The 18,230-nt window shown below is 37.2% G+C and overlaps 1 protein-coding gene across 5 annotated transcripts in view; it reads left to right on the top strand.

Annotated features, from left to right (window-relative positions):
- VPS13B (vacuolar protein sorting 13 homolog B) overlaps positions 1-18,230 on the top strand; it is a 495,255-nt gene that overhangs the window by 235,749 nt on the left and 241,276 nt on the right. For all 5 annotated transcript variants that reach the window (XR_012086959.2, XM_020785369.3, XM_020785367.3 and 2 more), the window contains exons 23-25: positions 5,854-6,088; positions 9,059-9,279; positions 13,737-13,943. Coding sequence is in view for 4 of the 5 variants with exons in the window: in XM_020785369.3 (XP_020641028.3) it covers positions 5,854-6,088; positions 9,059-9,279; positions 13,737-13,943 (663 nt within the window). In the remaining variant the exon portion in view is untranslated. The remainder of the gene's footprint in view (positions 1-5,853; positions 6,089-9,058; positions 9,280-13,736; positions 13,944-18,230) is intronic.

Raw genomic sequence — 18,230 nt, forward strand, 5'->3', positions numbered from 1 at the left:
AACTCGTTGGACAGCATCTATGAAGCTATCTCAGTCTTAGTCCTGTATGTGAAGTAGTGAAGCCACAATACTGCCCTCCTTCATATGTTGGATGGAATGATTTTTTAGATAATATAAATGAATTAATTTTAAGAAGTGTCAAATGTTGTGATTTTTCACATTAAATTACTCATCATAAAAAATTGAAAACCACTTTATTTGTAAAACTCTTTTTTATTATTTAGCTAGGTTTTATGTCATATTACAAGGGTATTTCAGCCTCTTCCTGGCATACTATCTGGTGTTAATATTAGGATGGAAGATGAAGCTTTTTGTGTATTACACATGTTATCAAAAACATAAGATAAATATCTGATATTTTACTTGCATTTCTGATTTCAAAAGCACATCTATCCTTCATTGGTCTGTTATACGGGAGAGATGCACACAAGCAAAATTCTTAACATAATCAAAATGGGAGGTGTTTCTATTTCAAGAATTTGTAATAATTCCTTGTGCTTAACACAGAAGTGTGTTCAGTATTGGCAAAAGAACACGTTGCTACCAAAACTGTAATATGATCCTTGAAACAGAAAGGATGTTGCCATGGAAAAATGAAGTAACACTCAGTGCAGCTGTGATGCATTAATGAATAGATTTTTTAAAAAATCATTTGTGTTTGGTGTGGCTTAGAGGGTCCCAACCAGATGGTTTCCATGAACAAGATCTGATCCCCAGCTTGAGGACTTCTTACTGGCAGATTACTTCATTTTCTTTCCTTTGGATTGTCAGATCCTTACATTAATGTAAGATTTACTGCTGCAGATTTATATTCAGTTATATAAATCAGTCACACTTCACATTAAATTCACAATTTTAGACATACAGTTTAATAGTTATTTTTAAAGTGTAAAAAGATTTATTTGATAGCTTGAATATAAGCTATTGATGTTGTTTTAAGAATACAGGAGGTGTTTGGATTATATGTATTTTAAAACTGTTCCTATCAATGAAGTGATCTATGACCGTATTGTTATTTAATACAACAACCAATAAATTTTTAGAAGCATTCTTCCTTTGTTGCTGTTGTTGTAGCAGTTTCCAATGTTATGCCAATGGGAACATTCTTCTCTGTGTATAGAAGGAAAAGTTTATGTCCAGAGTGTGGTTAATTGTTGTCCCTGGACTTAGATATTTAGGCACATGTGAGCTCAAGAGATACTTCTCAAGGTCTTATATACAGTATTTGTACTTTTGTAAAAACTTACATGCACACTTAGTCATTTTCAAATGGGATATGCATTTTTATCAAAAAGCTATACTTAATTATTTGATTTGAATTTCATTTGTGCAGCAATTCTGCTGTGTCATACTGAGAACGAATGCATATGCGAAATAGATCAACAGTAGAACTACATTCTTTTTCATATGGCAGTATCTCAGCCACTGATGCATCAAACAAATGGTTGAAAGGCTATCATAGCTTGAATTAGGGACTTGAATTACAAGTCATATTCTTAGAGCAACTCAAAAGTGAAAAAAATTCTCTCCTTTCAGCAAGATTTCTCTATGTGATTTCCCCTCTCCCCCTTGCAAAAATAAATCCCATAGGAAATCTTGCAGGATTTATCCGAAGCTTTGTGGTTATATATTCTGGGATCTACATATGGAGCTTTTACTTCCTGTTATCTGTAAATTCCCAGGAGATCAGAGGAGGATTATGTACAGTTGCTTCTCTCTGACAATACCCCTTATATTATGAGACAAGTGGCCAAATTCTGTCCTGCAGCAATAGATATTCGTGATCAGATGTTTAGGTCGGCAATATTAGATGGATAATTGTTTTTAATATAGCACTGGCTGAGGTTTTATTATTTTAAAGATTTATCATGTTATTAACTGGGAAGAAGGGGTTGTTTTATCATGTTTTATTGGAAAATTTATATTTCTGCTTAATTTTACGAAACTGCAATTATATGTATCTATTATATGTATCTTTTACATTTCATATTGATTTGGTTTTACTGGTCGTTGACTGTAATAAAGTATTCATTCATATTCTGAAAGAAGTGCCTGTCAGAATTCATGCATAGAATTACAACTTTTCTGTGTAGAGTGGAAGAAACACCGCAAGTCCTGAGAATTTTTTGCTATTCACTTCCAGAGTGACAGGAACTCTCCTGTGTAGGATTCACTAGAAATTCCAGTGTGCAGAATTTAGCAGTTTCCTATACAGAATAATGGGTGGTGTGCGCGCATACACACGCGCGCGCGCACACACACACACCAGATTTTGTTTTCACAGACAGTCAGGAAATCTCACTGATGTTGAGGAAATTCTTGCTGATAGTCTGAGCATAGTGAGACTCTGAAATACATAGAAAATTAGAGATTCACACCCCTAACTTGAGTATCTTTAAAGATGACAACTTGTAAAGATTGCAGAGAGACAGTTTTGCATACTACTTCTGTATATGGGCATTACTTGTTTTCATGTAAGATCATGACAGAAGTAAATTCCGTCTGTAATATTCACCAGGAACTTCAAACAACAAGGTTTAAGACCAACAGCAATAGTGACAGCAAAACACAGTAGAAGGGAAGAGACGAATTAATAGTGTTTAGTCTATGTGAGTAGCAATTAATTCAGGATCCATTTGGCCTGAAATTTCAGTTTTAATAGTGCGCACATGCTAGTGTTTGCAAGCTAGGTCTTTGTGACTATGTGGGCATTATAATGGGCCAGGGGGAGTGAATAATAGATAAGGTGCATTGTTAGCTGCTATTTGAAACGTCAAACACTGGGAACCTGGCTGACCTCAATGGGGAATTCCTTTCACATGGTGGATGCCATAACAGAGGAGATCCTCCTGTGCACCACAACCAAATGAGAATCTCTAGGCCATGATATAAAACTCAAGAAACATCACAATTTATATATTATAAACAGTTGAAATCTTTGGAAACCAAAGTGTTTTCCAAAGGTTTTAGTTGTAGGTCTGGATGCGTACTAGAGAAGATGAGAAGAATAAGTCTCTTTTGTCTCTTTCCCTTCCCTCTCCAGAGCTATTCACTCAGTGAGCAAGAAAAATCAAGGGGAAATAATGTCACTTTCAGAAAGTTATTTGGCTGTGGTTACTGCAAGCCCTTTGCAGGCTCCATGTCTATTAACAAGTCTCCTTAGGGTTCTCTTTCACTTTTCTCTCTAACAAATTAAAGACAAAAAGTTTACTTCCTGTCCAATTCATTCAGTCTTCGCAAGAACGTGAACAGTTGCATCCATATTCCTGAGCAGCAAGAAACATAGGAAATGATGGTCAAAAAACCTCAGTGGGACTTGTGCAATCATGAAGGAGTTGATTCCTTCATAATTGCACACTGATACAATGGGCCTACTGTAGTTTTGCTACACTAAGCAACATGATTTCAGCCTTTTATGTACTTACCCTCTGATTTTTAGCATCCTGATCTTACATTATGTTAATGTTTATATACTGTCTTCAAAGGCATATGGCAGTGCAGATAATTTATTCTACCAAAGGAGTAATGTAGATAGTTTTCAACGGTAGATTTGAATTGATGCTTTGTAGAGCTTTAAGCATGATCTATTTTTGGCTTTTAAAAAAATGGTATCCCTGACAAAGGTTTTGATCCGTAATTTTTGTGCTAATGCAAAAACTTTGTCAGCTAGGGAACTTCCTGATTTATTGTTTGGAATTCACTTTGATTCAAAGAAAAATTGGGAGGAACTGTAAATCTTGCCTCTTCTGTACAAACTCTGAAACTCATCTCCCAATCCAGCTTGGGAGAACTTAACCAACATTCCTAGCTTTGATAGAACAAAAGCTTCACCAATTACGTCTGTGTTGCTAGAATCAATTATATATCATCACCATGCCACCAATGGCTGATGAACCAAAAATATACGCATGCCATTGCAAACATCTTTGCAGCAGCTCTTTGATTACAAAAACCTGTGAAAATACACAATTTTCTTTTTTTCAAACTTAAAAGAATACTTTCTACACTTGAATCAATAAATAGTTATCAGAGATATAATAAGTGTTGAGATAGCCCTAATATTGGAAGTGAACACATATAGGGAACACTGTATTTATTTTTACAATTCAGCTCATTTATCTATAGTAAATCTTAGTCAATTTTGTCTAAATAAAGCTGGAATAGAGAGAAATATCTAGGTAGTGTTTATCATAGAAGCAAATTATATGGAGTATTTCATTACACATACTATATTCAGTCCTTTGTGAGATGAGACATAAATGACAATTCAGCACCACACTGGCAGTCCCTTAAGAATTCCATTTTACTATATGAACAGAAATTTTACCAAATTAGATGTGTGTATTTTATTAGCAGTGTACATACAGTTTGTAGTTTAACAATTGTATGCCTGTATTGCTTATATGTTTGAGAAATAAGAGCATATTTTTAAAGCTCTTGGTTTGGATTTACTAATTTCTTTTGAAACTGTTTATGAGCATGGCAGAACTGCTGAAAGTAATTTGTTGTTGCCCCCAAAGTTACAGCAAAGGGTGTGTGTGTGTGTAAGAGAGAGAGAGAGAGAGGTGGGGGAGGGAGAGGGAGGAAGATGTATAAAATGCAGGGCTGTTTCTGTTACAAATTATAAAAATTAATTAACATGCAACCATTTGAAGATTTTGAGTTGGATCCAGAATTGGGCACAAAAAACTGTTGGTGAAACTGAACTTCACTTAGCAGTCTACAGAGAGGGAGGGAGGGAGGGAGACTGCTACATAGAGGATCTTTCTTGAACCTTGCTGATTGGGAATGAGCTGTAGCGAGGCTGTTCCTCACAGATTGGTAGAGTAACCTTATATGAGTAGAGGCCTCTTAATAGGGGGAAGGCAGATAACTGGATCCAACGATCAGACACACACCTGGACATAGTTTGTGTTATTTTATTGCCAATATGATAACTGACTTGTTTATATATATGAAATTAGAAAAATATAAATAACCAAAGATATAACAACATTGAATTGAATAAGACTTGGGTGACTAAAAACAAGTGAGAAGCATTTGGTCATTAATTGGTATGCCTGAATGTTAGCTCTTTTACCCTCTGAAAGTTGACTACATGCACTCTTTCAGGTTTATCACTGATCCAACAAAAGTAAAAAGCCTTCTGGCTTTTTCTTGCTAAATGTCTCAGGAATCCAAGCCAGTTACCACCTTTTCTGTGCCGATAATTGCAGAAGAAAAACTAATAATAATATGTGGTTTTAGTAATAATGAGCAATATTTGGCAATGTAAGAAAAGTTGTACTTTTGTTGAATTTGTTGGGAGTGATGTGTTCTTCATAATGCATGTCGTTTTCTTCAAACTTCAGAGAAAATGAAGAATCCTCACTGAAAGTAACAAAATACGAGCTACTAGTCTGATATGAAACTCTAGCTAGTGCTAAAAAAAGTAATAAACTGCAAATGTAGAAGGATTTTCCCACTTTTTTTGTTTCTTTTTTTCAAATACACTTTCCAACTCAATCACCTCTCTTGGAAAGAGGTGTGGAAAGGTAGATAGATGTTGAGCTTTTTCTGCCAGTTTTTCTGAATGAGTTTATAGGCTAAAATGGCACCTCTTCAGGTGTGACTTTTTTCAAAACATAAATTACAAAAATGCAAAACACCTGCTGCTAGAAGCCTTTCCTTTAAAATCAAGCTATAATTTGTAGTATGTTATACTTATAACAGATTATGATCCCTGCTATTATGTGAAGCTTAAACTTTATTTATTTATTTATTGGATTTCTATCCCCTACTCTTGAAACAAAACAATCAAATATGAAGGACTGCTTATGAGATTTATATTACAATCTTGGTTTTGTTTTTCAGCTTGAAGTGCAGTCCTGCTGTGTCTTCATTCCAAATGACAGCCTTCCATCCCCCAGTACAATTGTGTCGGGTGATATTCCTGGGACTGTCCGCAGTTGGTATCATGGGCAGGCCAGTATGCCTGGAACTCTTGTCATTTGCTTGCCCCAAATAAAGGTTATGAGTGCTGGACACAAGTATATGGAGCCTTTACAAGAGATTCCTTTTGTTGTACAAAGACCAATTCTTGAAGAAGGTAGAGTGTGACAAATTCTAAAAGGCCAATTTCATGTGGACTTTTTAAAAAATCTTAAACCCTTTCATGTTGAAAAAGCATATCAGAAACATACCTTACCAAACTTTATTGTGTGATTTGCCCCCTTCTAATTAATTCCACTGCTTAATGTTGTCATTTCTCTCCTTGTAGTATTTTAAGTGCATCTTTCTTTCAGTTTTCTGTAAAACATTTGCTCACTTACCATTTTCTTCTTCTTTTTTCTTGCAAACCTTCCCCCTCTTTTTGGATTTTTTTGTTGTTGTTTTAATTATTTGACATTTTCTTTTATGATTTTTACAGTGTATTTGTGTACTGAATGTTCTGTTCTTTCAAGCTTTATGGCTGTATATTTCATAAGGTCTGTACAGAAGGGTGACCAAAATACTAAGGATAGTGCACTCCGCCTACCTGACATGTTGATGCAGCATCTTTTTTAAAAGAATTGACTGGGATCTGGGTGACTTCTGGCCAGTGAGTGACCATCTCTTAGCTTCACCAATCTCACAAAGGACTTTTGAGAATAAAGTGGTGACTTGAAAGAACATTTAACAAACAAACAAGTATTATATTAAAAACAGTAAATTAAAAAAAACATTTAAAAGCAACAAAGCACAAAAATCCATTTCAAAAAACCTTCTCAGATAGCCAGACACTACCGAAAATACCACCTGAAGAGAACGATTTTCACTTACATGTAGCAAAGAAAGACTCTGGCTTCCCATGAGAAGGAATTTACAGAGTTTGGGTGCAGCGCGTGAGGAGGCCCTCTCCTGTGTCCCCACCGAAGGGTGGTAGGACTGAGAGAAAGGCCTCCCCTGATTATCTTAATACCTGAGCAGGCTCATCAAGGGAAATGTGGCCTTTTAAATAGCTTTGACCCGAACTGTTTAGGGCTTTATACCTTAAAACCAGCACGGTGAATGATCCCCAGAAATGGATTGGCAGCCAATGCTGTAAAGGGCAATTATATATTCCCTGTAACCAGCCCCAGTTAATCTGGCTGCAGCATTTTGGATCCGCTGGAATTTCTGACCACTTTCCAAAGGCAGCCCCACATAGAGCACATTATAGAAATCCATCTGAGTTGTAACTTAGGGAATGTGTCACTGTGGCTAGATCAATGCTCTCAAGAAATGGATGCAGTTGGCACACTAGTTTTAACTGCAAAGGTACGCCTGGCCACAGCCAAAGCCTGGGTATCCAGGCTTAGATACAAATCCAGGAGTTCACTTAAACTATGCACTTGTATTTTGGGGGTGTGTGTATGTGTAACCCCATCCAATACAGGCTGGGTCCCTGTTTCTTGATGTGCCTTTCGACTGACAAGGAGCACCTCTGTCTTGTCTGGATTAAGTTTCAGTTTACTCACCGTCATCCAATCCATTCCTGACACCAGACACTAATTTAGAACTGAAACAGTTTCCTCTGATTATAGTTGGGCATGAATTAAGAGGCTTAATCTTGTTTCTTCACCTGTACAGCAAAGGAGGTTGCACTGTATGCAGCAGGCAGACAGAATTGTGGAAATCAACTCTCCCCCACCCCCTTTCCTACTGCCCTGAGTATTTCAAAATGCTGGTTTTAACCTATAAAACCTTAAATGGCCTGGGTCCAAGCTATCTCAAAGATCGTATCTTCCAACCCACCTTGGGTTTTAATATAATCAAGAGACGCCTTTCTCTCGGTCCTGCTGCTTTCGCAGGTGCATCTGATGGGGACATAGGGCAACAACCTTCTCTGTTGCTACACCCAGACTTTAAAACTCCTTCTCACAGGAGGCCAGACTGTGCCCCCTCTTTGCTGTTTTTCCGCAAGCAGGCAAAGACCTTTCTCTTTAGAGGCAAGCTTTCCCTCAATAACTAGCTACCTGTGCGTGATTTTTTTAGATGGATTGTTATGCATGACTGCTTTGACTACAATTTTAGTACTATTTGTGTTTTCCATTTCTCAGAGTGGCATTGTGTTTTTTAAAAATTGTTTGCTTATTGTTCTTAGCTTCAATATTGCCTTTTATGTCAAATGCCTCTTCACCCTTTGTTCTTAACTTTGAATATTGTCTTTGTTTACCCCTGTTGTATACTCATTGTTTTCTACTTTAAATATTGTCTTTCACTGTTGTAAGCCTCCTTGGGTCCTTTTCAAAGAGAACAGCAGGATAAAAATATCTTAAATAAATAAATAAAACTGATATCTCTCTCTCTGTTTTTGTAACTGCATTCACCTGCTCATTCTGAAATTTCCATTGCTTGTAGAAAGGACAAATCAATTAAAGCATGACAAATTAAAGTAATTTATGTCTTTGCGCATTGATCTAGATTTTAATGCATAAAGTAGGCAATCAGATGACATGGTGCTTTTACCAAGAGCCGATATAAGTAAATATGTTTTTTCAAAAAACCTTCAGTGACTGCTGGAACCACCACCATTATTGGTTTGGAAGGATGCCACATTCCTTATCCATTAGTGTTTGGTAGCCATTTGTCTTTCGTAAAATATCTTTCTGTACCTTGAAACATTAGCAGGTTGTTGGAAAACAAACATAGTGAACCTCTTATATACATATTGTTGGGGCTTAAGAACAATCATTTAGACAAGTTGGTATTAACATTTTTTTTCAAAATTTGAAAGCTTTGGCTTGAGTTATCCATTGAACAGACCTCTTCTCACATTCTTGTGAACATAATAATTTTTTAGCATAATTAGTAACAACTAGAGTAGACCTATTGGAATCAGTGGAATTTATGGACAATTTGACTCACCAAATCCCCACTTATTGTTCAGGTGCACCTTACTCCAGTGTACCTTAATACACTAAGCAACAGGATTTCAGTCATAGTTTGTTAAGACCTAAGTAATTCTAAGTTTTGTATGGCATAGGAAGTGTTCTTCCAATGCAGAAACATCATAATGTTATCTAATACTTGTTTTGCCTTGTTCTTTATTCATCAGGAGATGCTTTCCCTTGGACATTCAATCTGAAACATTTCAGTGTATATACTCTTCTTGGGCAGCAAATGACTCTTACTGTAATAGAACCCATGGGCTGCACTTCAACTCTGGCAGTCACATCACAGACACTGCTTACAGCAGGGCCTGAATCCAGGCACTCATTTGTTGTATGTCTTCATGTTGACCTCGAATCGCTTGAAGTAAAATGTTCAAATCCTCAGGTTGGTGCTTTTATTTGATTTATTGAAGTAAATTAAAAATTACTTGATTCAAGGATTATTACTCTGGGTTTTGTAAAAGAAGTTCCTTTCTTTCAAGCCTCTTTTTCTCTTAAAAACAAAGCCATCAAGATCAGAGTCCTTAGATTAAGATTTGCTTTGAAGCTCTTTCAAGTTTTGTAATTTAAATTGGTTTCAAAGTGTAATAGCTAAAGCACATAAATGGATCTTTTGGCTGATGGAATAAAATCACTTGCAGATGTACCGTTAAATGATGGGGCCCTGCTTTGCTGTCACTGTGGGTACATCTGTTGAAATGATCCAATGTAGTCTTTTCACAAATTATCACATACCTGCTCTGATTCAGGATAAATATTCAATACTCATATCCTCTGGTAGAAGGAGACAACCTTTGTTTGTTTGTTTTAGATTTTGTCCCCCCCCCCCCATATAGACCTAATGGCTAACTATCCATCAAGCATATGAGCAACTATTTAACATATTTACATATAAAATACCAATAAAACATGAAAATAAAACAGAAAAACAGAAACAAAGCAATACAAGAGAACAAAGCAGGTAGCAAGCGTCCCATAGACACAAAATACTGTACCAGTATTTGAGGGTGGAGATGGAACTAGGTACAGTGGTGCCTCGCATTACAATGTTAATTCGTTCCAGCGAAATCGCTGTAGAACGAAAACATCATAAAGCGATTTTAAAAAGCCCATAGGAACGCATTAAAACCCGATTAATGCATTCCTATGGGCTTGAAATTCACCGTCCAGCGAAGATCCTCCATAGCGCAGCCATTTTCGCTGCCCATGCAGTGAGGAATCCATCCCAGAAAATAGTGGGCAGCCATTTTTTACCCGTTGGCCATTTTGAAACCGCCTATCAGCTGTGCGAAAATCTTCGTTTTGCGATAATAGGTTAGCAAAGCAGATAACCGATCATCGCAAAGCGAAAAAACCCCATAGGAAACATTGTTTTGTGATCGCTTTTGCGATCGCAAAAACTTCGTTATGCAATTTGTTCGTTAAACAAAATGCTTGTCTTGCGAGGCACCACTGTATTCCAAGATATGGTTTTCTATGGCATGCATGCCCTTACTGAGAATGCTTTGTCCCATGTACAAAGTGCCCAGTAAATGGCAGGATATTTTAAGCATGTAAATGTGTTTGCTATAGTAAATGCAATACAGTATACATAGTATATTGTTATAGTATAGTATACAATTTAAAAGTATAGTAAAAGATTTACATACATCTGACATCACCGTATCACATACCGGGCTAGCTGCCAAGGTTCATGCATCTGAGCAAGGCTGACTGGAGTTGACGTGGACTGTCTTTGGCACGCCTTGACATTTCTTTCTCAGTATTGCTAATGCAACCTTCCATCATGTTAGTCTTATCCATCAGTGCAGGTACTGGTTATGGTATGGCCGTCAGTTATCTTCTCCCTTATGGAGGCATACAGGGCAGCATATGGTTTGGGGGATATATGATGACATGGAACAGTCTTGCAACATATGATAATATGGAGGCACTCCATTATCAATCAGAAACAAGCAGTCATCTGAGTGCCCCCAATTTCTGGCAGTGGGCCTGCACTCATAATCCTTGTTGGGGTGACTGAAACCTGGGGCTGGAACTAGTCATCTAAAGCTATCTGGACATTTGAGATTTGAATGACTTCTATTAAAATAAATCTAACAACTCCTACTTCTTAAAAGTATATTCAGTTTTTATAAAATAATTGTAGGCTGATATCTACATAATCCGTAATGTAAAGAGACCCATGATAATCCATGATCATTAGAAAGGTGGAGCAGAGAGAATACAAGTATGGTTTCCCACAAACTTGTATCTATTAATCTGTTTAGAGCTCTCCTTGAAGACAAAATGTCCAGCAGGTGTTAGGGCCACCAGCACAGGAAAGTTAAGTCTGGAGTGATTTCTTTTGGCAGCCAAAAGCTTCCTCAAAGGGAACCTGTAGAGACACCAAACAGTGCCTTGATTGCAACTGTGCTTAGCCTGAGAAATAACTGATTTTCTGTGACAGAGGGAATACCCTTCTTCTGCCCTCTTCTAATAAGAGATCAAGGTGCTTAAGCTAACAAGACACAGATGACCTACTCTCCCACTTAACACACTCAAGTTTCAGGTTTAGCTCTTGTTGAGTTATCTTAGCTGTCACTAGATAATTTATGTGCTCATACCCAGATTGGCATGCTTACGCCATGCCATGATTTTGTACCAGGCTGCTAAAATGAATACTATGTTTAGCACAGTCCTCAAAAACATTATTTGCATATATAGTTTTAAAGAAACACACAAAAATCGTTAATTTTTTTTAAGATAGATTACCAGTTACTACAACATTTAACAAGTACTGTTAACGTTGGGAGTAAAAGAGACCTCACACCAATACTGATTTTTTTCATAATTATTGGATGTGTATATGGGAAGGATGTAAGAATTTACTCAAAAGACATTCTTAATATGCTAAATAGGAACCTCAACCCTTGTTATAGAGAAAGGCAGTCAATGAGATATAATCAGATCCATTTCCGACCAAGGGAAACTCCAAGTCTACTACTTTAGTGTTTCTTTTGTAACATGGAAAATCCTTCTTTTTCTGCTTGCATGTCAGCAAAAGAAGAAGTCTTATTTTTGTGAGAATTCATAAGTTGTAGGAGAGGGAATGGACAAAAGATGCAGATTTCTAAAATTCCTGTTTTTTCAGATTCATGAATGCATGCATCATAGACAGAGAGCTCATTATTTTAAAACAAGAGCAATATGCATATTTTGATCTTGTGTCTGTAAATCTTAAGAATGTTTTATAATTTTTTGTTTATTTTTTTTAAGTGTTCTAAAAAGCAAATTAGAGACAGACATAAAATTGCCGAGATTGTTGAAATTGTTGAGTTCTGCAATGGAAGAGCAATAGATGCTTTTAAAACTATTTTGTATTGTTATGGAGGTTCTCTTTTATTTATGTATTCTGCAAGTTAGCTTAAATATCCATTAAGAGGGAAATGGACAGTATTTTTTTTAAAAAGCAGAGAAATGGAGAGTCAACCTGAATTATTGCCACTTGATCAGTTTATCAGAATAGACTGGAAACTATGAGAAGCTCTCAACTAACAATAGTGGATTTACAGTATGCTGTACTAACATATATAAAAGATGGATAGCTGGAGCACTGGGGGTCATGAGTTTAGCTCCCCACTATGCCTAGAAGATGAGCCAGCCTCTGTGTCCTTGGGTAAGCTACAGATTCCCAGAATGGACCTAGTAGAAGGGACTGGTAAGCACTGGCAAGCATTTCTAAGTACCTTTTACATAGAAAATCATGAAAAGGGTTGCCAAAAATCAGGATCAACTTGACAGCACACAGTTATTGTTTACTGTTAATATGCACACATGTGTGCACACACACACACATTGCAGTCTTTTCCTTTCTATGCCAATATTACTGGCAGTGATAAATTGCCTGTTTTTATGCCAAAAGAAATACAAATGACAAGTCTTACCCAAAAGCTCTGTATCAAAATGTTTGGGATTTAGTTTCTGTTAACGTTAAATCTAACTATTAAAATATCAATTGAGAGAAAATTTTCAGGTTAATGGAAATTCTCCGAGTTGTGTACAATATCTAAAATCTGAGTCCTGTTTTCTATCAAATCTAGACTGACAATAGTATTTCTCTGCATCTGCTCTGCCCACATTACAAGCTGACGTCATTCTGTAGATATGTCTGGGGGCTGAAACCTCTTTATAAAATATGAAAATTTTTATTCCCCTTCCCCCAATGCCAAGTTGGATATGGTATCCAGCTGTGGATCTGCTTATGTATTGTGTTTCTATTTTCCTTTCAGACAGTATATGGCAATCTGTAGTTATATTCTGTGATTAATGCTTACTTACAAATCCTTGTGTAAGTACCTCAGCATTGGCTCAAACGATGTGGAAGTTGTAAAAAATATTTCTAAATATTCAAATGATCTATCCCAGAAGATTGCTCAATAAAATGTAGGCTATTTCTCTGCTTATCCATAACAATTTAATATCTGCCATGGAAATCAAATTCTTCTACATTTGACAAATAGATTGCTTTTCTTTGTGATTTATGGAATTTCTGCAGGTTTGCTTGCTAGATTGCATATAAGCATATAGCTTGCATATATATAACTAGTTCAGATACTGCGGAAAAAGTTATTAATTTGTTATTTATTTTATCTACAACTTAAATTGTAGAAGGTAAACAATAGAAATTCTGTGTTTCGTATTCTTCAGGCAAAATCCTTTCCCCTAAATATCAGGATATTGTTTTTAATGGGGCAATATCATGTTAATGTACTTATATTATTAAATTTTAAATTCTTAATGAAGAATATTGATATTCATTTATTTGCTGGAATTAATTATCTTTTCCCTTCCTGACTTAAGGTGCAGTTGCTGTATGAACTAACAGATACAGTGAGCAAAGTCTGGAATAAGATTCAAAGGAAAGGAGTCTTGCATCAGGCCCAGGCCTATACAGAATCTGTTTCAGGGCCTGCCCTTCCTAGTTCCCCTATTAAAAGCAGTGTTGGGACAGCTCCTCCAGATACCAGCACATGTAGTCCATCTGCCGACATTGGGACAACTACAGAGGTAATTAAAAATTATATTGGCATGTAGTAGTAATTTATTTTATTTATTTATTTATTTATTCAATTTATATGCCGCCCAAACTACCCAGAGGTCTCTGGTATATAGAGGCTGGGAAAGTGACCAAGTAAAAATCAAAAGGATAAAAGATGCAAGTAACTGAACATGGATAAAGATTCAACAACTTCTCTAGCCTTGACCATAAGCATATAATCCATAAACATTTACTGAATCATGTTTGAAATTAAACCTTGGCAAAATAGAAAGAAGCCATATAAGCTTCAAATGTGAACATTATGTCTATGTTTGAACATAGTGGCTGTGTTCAAACATGATAATAAACAGCAGTTGATTGTCACAGGAGTAAGCCACAGTTGCCTTGAGCTCACTGATCCCCTTGCCCCCTCTGAAGTGCTGGAGATGAGGAGATCAGAAACTTTTGCTTCCATTTTTGCTTTTAGCAGTTCTCTCCAAACTATAAAATAGCCTTCCCAAAAGCCTTACCATCTAGACATATTGCATTACAGTCCCATCATTTTCCAGGCAGCTTGGCCAGTTCTTTCAAGTGTAGGTTTATTGTTTCAGGAGATGCCCAAGATCAACCAATTAGAGCCAAGTGCAGCAGACACTGAATTAAAGAAGAGTATTTCTGAGCACATGCTGAATCCAGGAATGTGTTCCCAGTATCAGAAATGAGCACTCCATAGTTTGTTTTCCACATGAATTATTTTTGTGTCATAGTAAGTTGCAGTTACAGTAGGCCCATTTGAATCAATGGAACTTACAGAGGAGTTGACTCACCAAATCCCCTTTGATTCAGTGAGCCTTCTCTGGTTCAGTTTATTACTCTAAGCCAGGGGTCCCCATCCCCTGATCTGCAGCCCAGTGCCGGTCCATGGGCTTCCTGGAACTGGGCCGTGGACATGGATTTCCATTCCCCGCCCGCACGCATGATGGGCATGTTGCACTAGTGGAGGGGCATGTCGTGTTCGTGGAGGGACATGTTGCGCTTGCGGGTAAGCATTTTGCACTCACACACGTGCATGAGCACAGCACACCCCTCCACAAGCGCAACATGCCCCTCCACGAACACAACACGCTCACCCGCGGATGGAGCCTGCACCCCCCCAAGTGGTCCACAGTCCCAAAAAGGTTGGGGACCATTGCTGTAAGCAATAGGATTTTGGCCATTGCTTGTGGAAAGCAGAAAATCTTGCTTATGTACTGCAAGTCACCCAGAAATGTGCCAGTAGATTTAAGCCTACATTTTGTGCACCCAGACTTTTGCAGAAATAATGTTTAGGAGAACAAGAAACATTGGATGAGTTGATCCAGCTACCAGAATAGTTTGAACAACCAGGCCGAGGTTCAACATCTGTCTTACTCTTCCAAAAGATCTATGGAAGTTCCTTCTCAGACTCAGGGCTGTGAGCACTTAGGCAGATAATTTTAGAAAATAACTAGAGAACAATTTCCAACATTTCCCATCCCTTTCATGATCCCAAAACCTTCACTGTAGTAGCATCTTACATATAAAAGGACTTCTTGGATTCCACCAGAAGTTTCTTCACAACAGCCATTCTCAACAGAGGCATATGGTCTCCTGGAGAGCCCTGGCACATTTGAAGGGGACCACAGATTCCTTTTTTGACAGGGAGCCCTGGAAACTGAGAAGAGTTCTTAAAAGGGAACTCATTTTAAAAAGAAAAAAAAAGGTTGATAATGGCTGCTTTAAAATATCTTTAAAAACCCAGTGGCAAGTACAGTGGTGCCTCACTAGATGATGATAATCCGTTCCACTGAAATAGCTGTTTAGTGAAATCATTGTCTAGCGAAAAGCATTTCCCCTTTGGAATGCATTGAAACCTGTTTAATGCGTTCCAATGGGGAAGAATTGTCGTTGTCTAGCAAAGATCAGCCATAGGAAAGCCGCTTTGCGAACTGACGATCAGCTGTTTAAATCGATGTCTTGCAAAGCTTAGGTCCCAAAAACACCTGTTTTGCGAGCACGGAGGGAGCTGTCAAAATCATTGTCTAGCGAAAATCGGTTTGCGAAGCAGGGACCAAACATTGTCCAGCGAAATTCCCCCATAGGAATCACTGTTTTGTGAATCACTATAACGATCGCAAAAACTCAATGTCTATGGAAAAAATTGTCATGGGAGGGAAAACTGTCTAGCGAGGCACCACTGTATTCCATTGCTACTGCCAAGTTCCACTCATCAACTTCAATAAATCAATTACTGATTTACCATTTAGCAGTTGATTAATTGGATCTGCCATCAAGTCAAGACTATGGATGGGACACTGGTCAGTGGATTATCTCTCCTTAGTTTGCTGTTTACAGGTGATGAAGTTACCTGCCATAAGAGGCTAGCTACATCCTGTTGTGTTTCTGTTAGCAGGTAAAGACCTTTTTATTCAGGCGGACTTTAGGCAACTGACTAGCTGTTCCGAAAAGGGCTTTTAATAAATTAATGCAGTCCTTTATTAAAACTGTGTTTTAAAAGTATTTTTAATGTAATAGTGTTTTAATGCCATAATTGTTTAATTGTGCTTTAATATTATATTTTTTTTTCTGGTTCTTTTTATCTGTGTGCATTTTATATACTTTTCCTTGTACTTGCGTTTAACTTTGTCAGGCGCCATGGAGTCCCAATCCTGGGAAAAAGACAAGATGTAATCAAGAGTAACAAAAATGCTGGCAATGACAACAGTATAACAGCAGCAGCAGTAGTAATTATCTGTTGATTTGAATCTAGATTAGTTTACAAGTGGTCTAGAGACTTTGGTCTAGTAGTGATAGGTTGGTGATTTTGTCTTTTCAATGGGTCAATAAGGCTGGTATTTGATTTGGACTCTGCTGGCTGTTTTGCATATACAGTGGACCCTCTACTTACGGCATTAATCCATATTGGAATGGTGGCTGCAGGTCGAAAAGTCTGTAGGTCGAGTCTCCATTGACCTACAATGCATTGAAAACCGATTAAACCCATAACCTGCCGTTTTTGTTCCATTTTTATTCCATTTTGGTTTTTTTCTGGTCTGTAGGTCGATTCTCTGGCTGCCCAGAGAAGTCTGTAACTCGAAAAGTCTGTAAGTCGAGCTGTCTGTAAGTCGAGGGTCCACTGGAAGAAGTTAGAGGTCTAGCACAGTTCTGATTTGAGGAAGTAGCAGGGGAAGAAACAACTGTAGTTCAAAAATTGATGCTTGGAATTATTTAAGAAAGGAATCTGTGGCAAAATAGATTAAATTTAGGGACTATAAATCAGGACGTCTCAATTTCTCAAAAATGATTAACTTTTTTCTTACTCGATATTGTAAAGATTAATAGTATATATAGACGCATTAAGTGGAAGAATTTATTTCCTTAGGGTTTTTTGATATTCTAGTTATATTACAATTACTGGAATTTGCAAAGGTTTAACATTTCCTGGATGTATTTAGGTTATGGTCATACCATGGGACTACTTTGAAATTTGTTTCTATTTCGTTTAAATGTCTTTTGCCATGTACATTCAAGACTTAAACATTGTCAAATGAGAATACTGATATCCAGTGTGTAATTTTATTTTTTTAAAATGTCGTTTCATCCATTCAGCTATAAAAGCATACTATTTCTCAGCTGGGCCAGAATAATTATTTTGAAAGGTTTTTTAGTTTTTCCAAGTGTACTAGATTTGCTATAAATGAAGGGGGGGTTGGAGGAATAGGGTAGTATGACCCTCTCCAACAATTGTTTGCATTAAAAAGCATATGGGGCATTTATTTGTACTATTCATAGATGATTTATACTTTAAGCTGTGAGTAATTATTTTTCATGCTGACAGTTTGATAGGGAGTGGTGCAGTTTTGTGTGGGTAAAACTATCAGAATTCCTGAATTGCAAGCTGGGTGGTTGTTGAGGATGGAAACATGAGTGAGAGGCTTAAGTACCAGGGCTTAGAAACAGTTAATCATTTTTACCACCCCTACATTGAAGCAAAGGTAGTACAGACTACAACAGGCCACTTGTTACTGTTTGCTTAAGTACAAACAGTTGAGGAAGTGTTTAGTCCTTGGGGAAGCTGAATGATTGAATAGAAACACAGAAGTTATTTTGATAAGGCAAAGCAGTAATTTGTCCCAAGCTCTGATCATCCCTGAGCTTTAATGCAGGCCAAGGATGAAGGCCTTACATGTTTGGTTCTTCCAGATGAATAAAGATAAATTCTTCTAGGAAAAATAAACTCAGCATTTTGGGTCAGTTTGCAAGAACTGGCAAAAGAATTAACCTGTATATTTTCAGAT

This window comes from Pogona vitticeps, chromosome 4 (assembly GCF_051106095.1).
Source record: "Pogona vitticeps strain Pit_001003342236 chromosome 4, PviZW2.1, whole genome shotgun sequence".
NCBI classification, from domain to species: domain Eukaryota; kingdom Metazoa; phylum Chordata; class Lepidosauria; order Squamata; family Agamidae; genus Pogona; species Pogona vitticeps.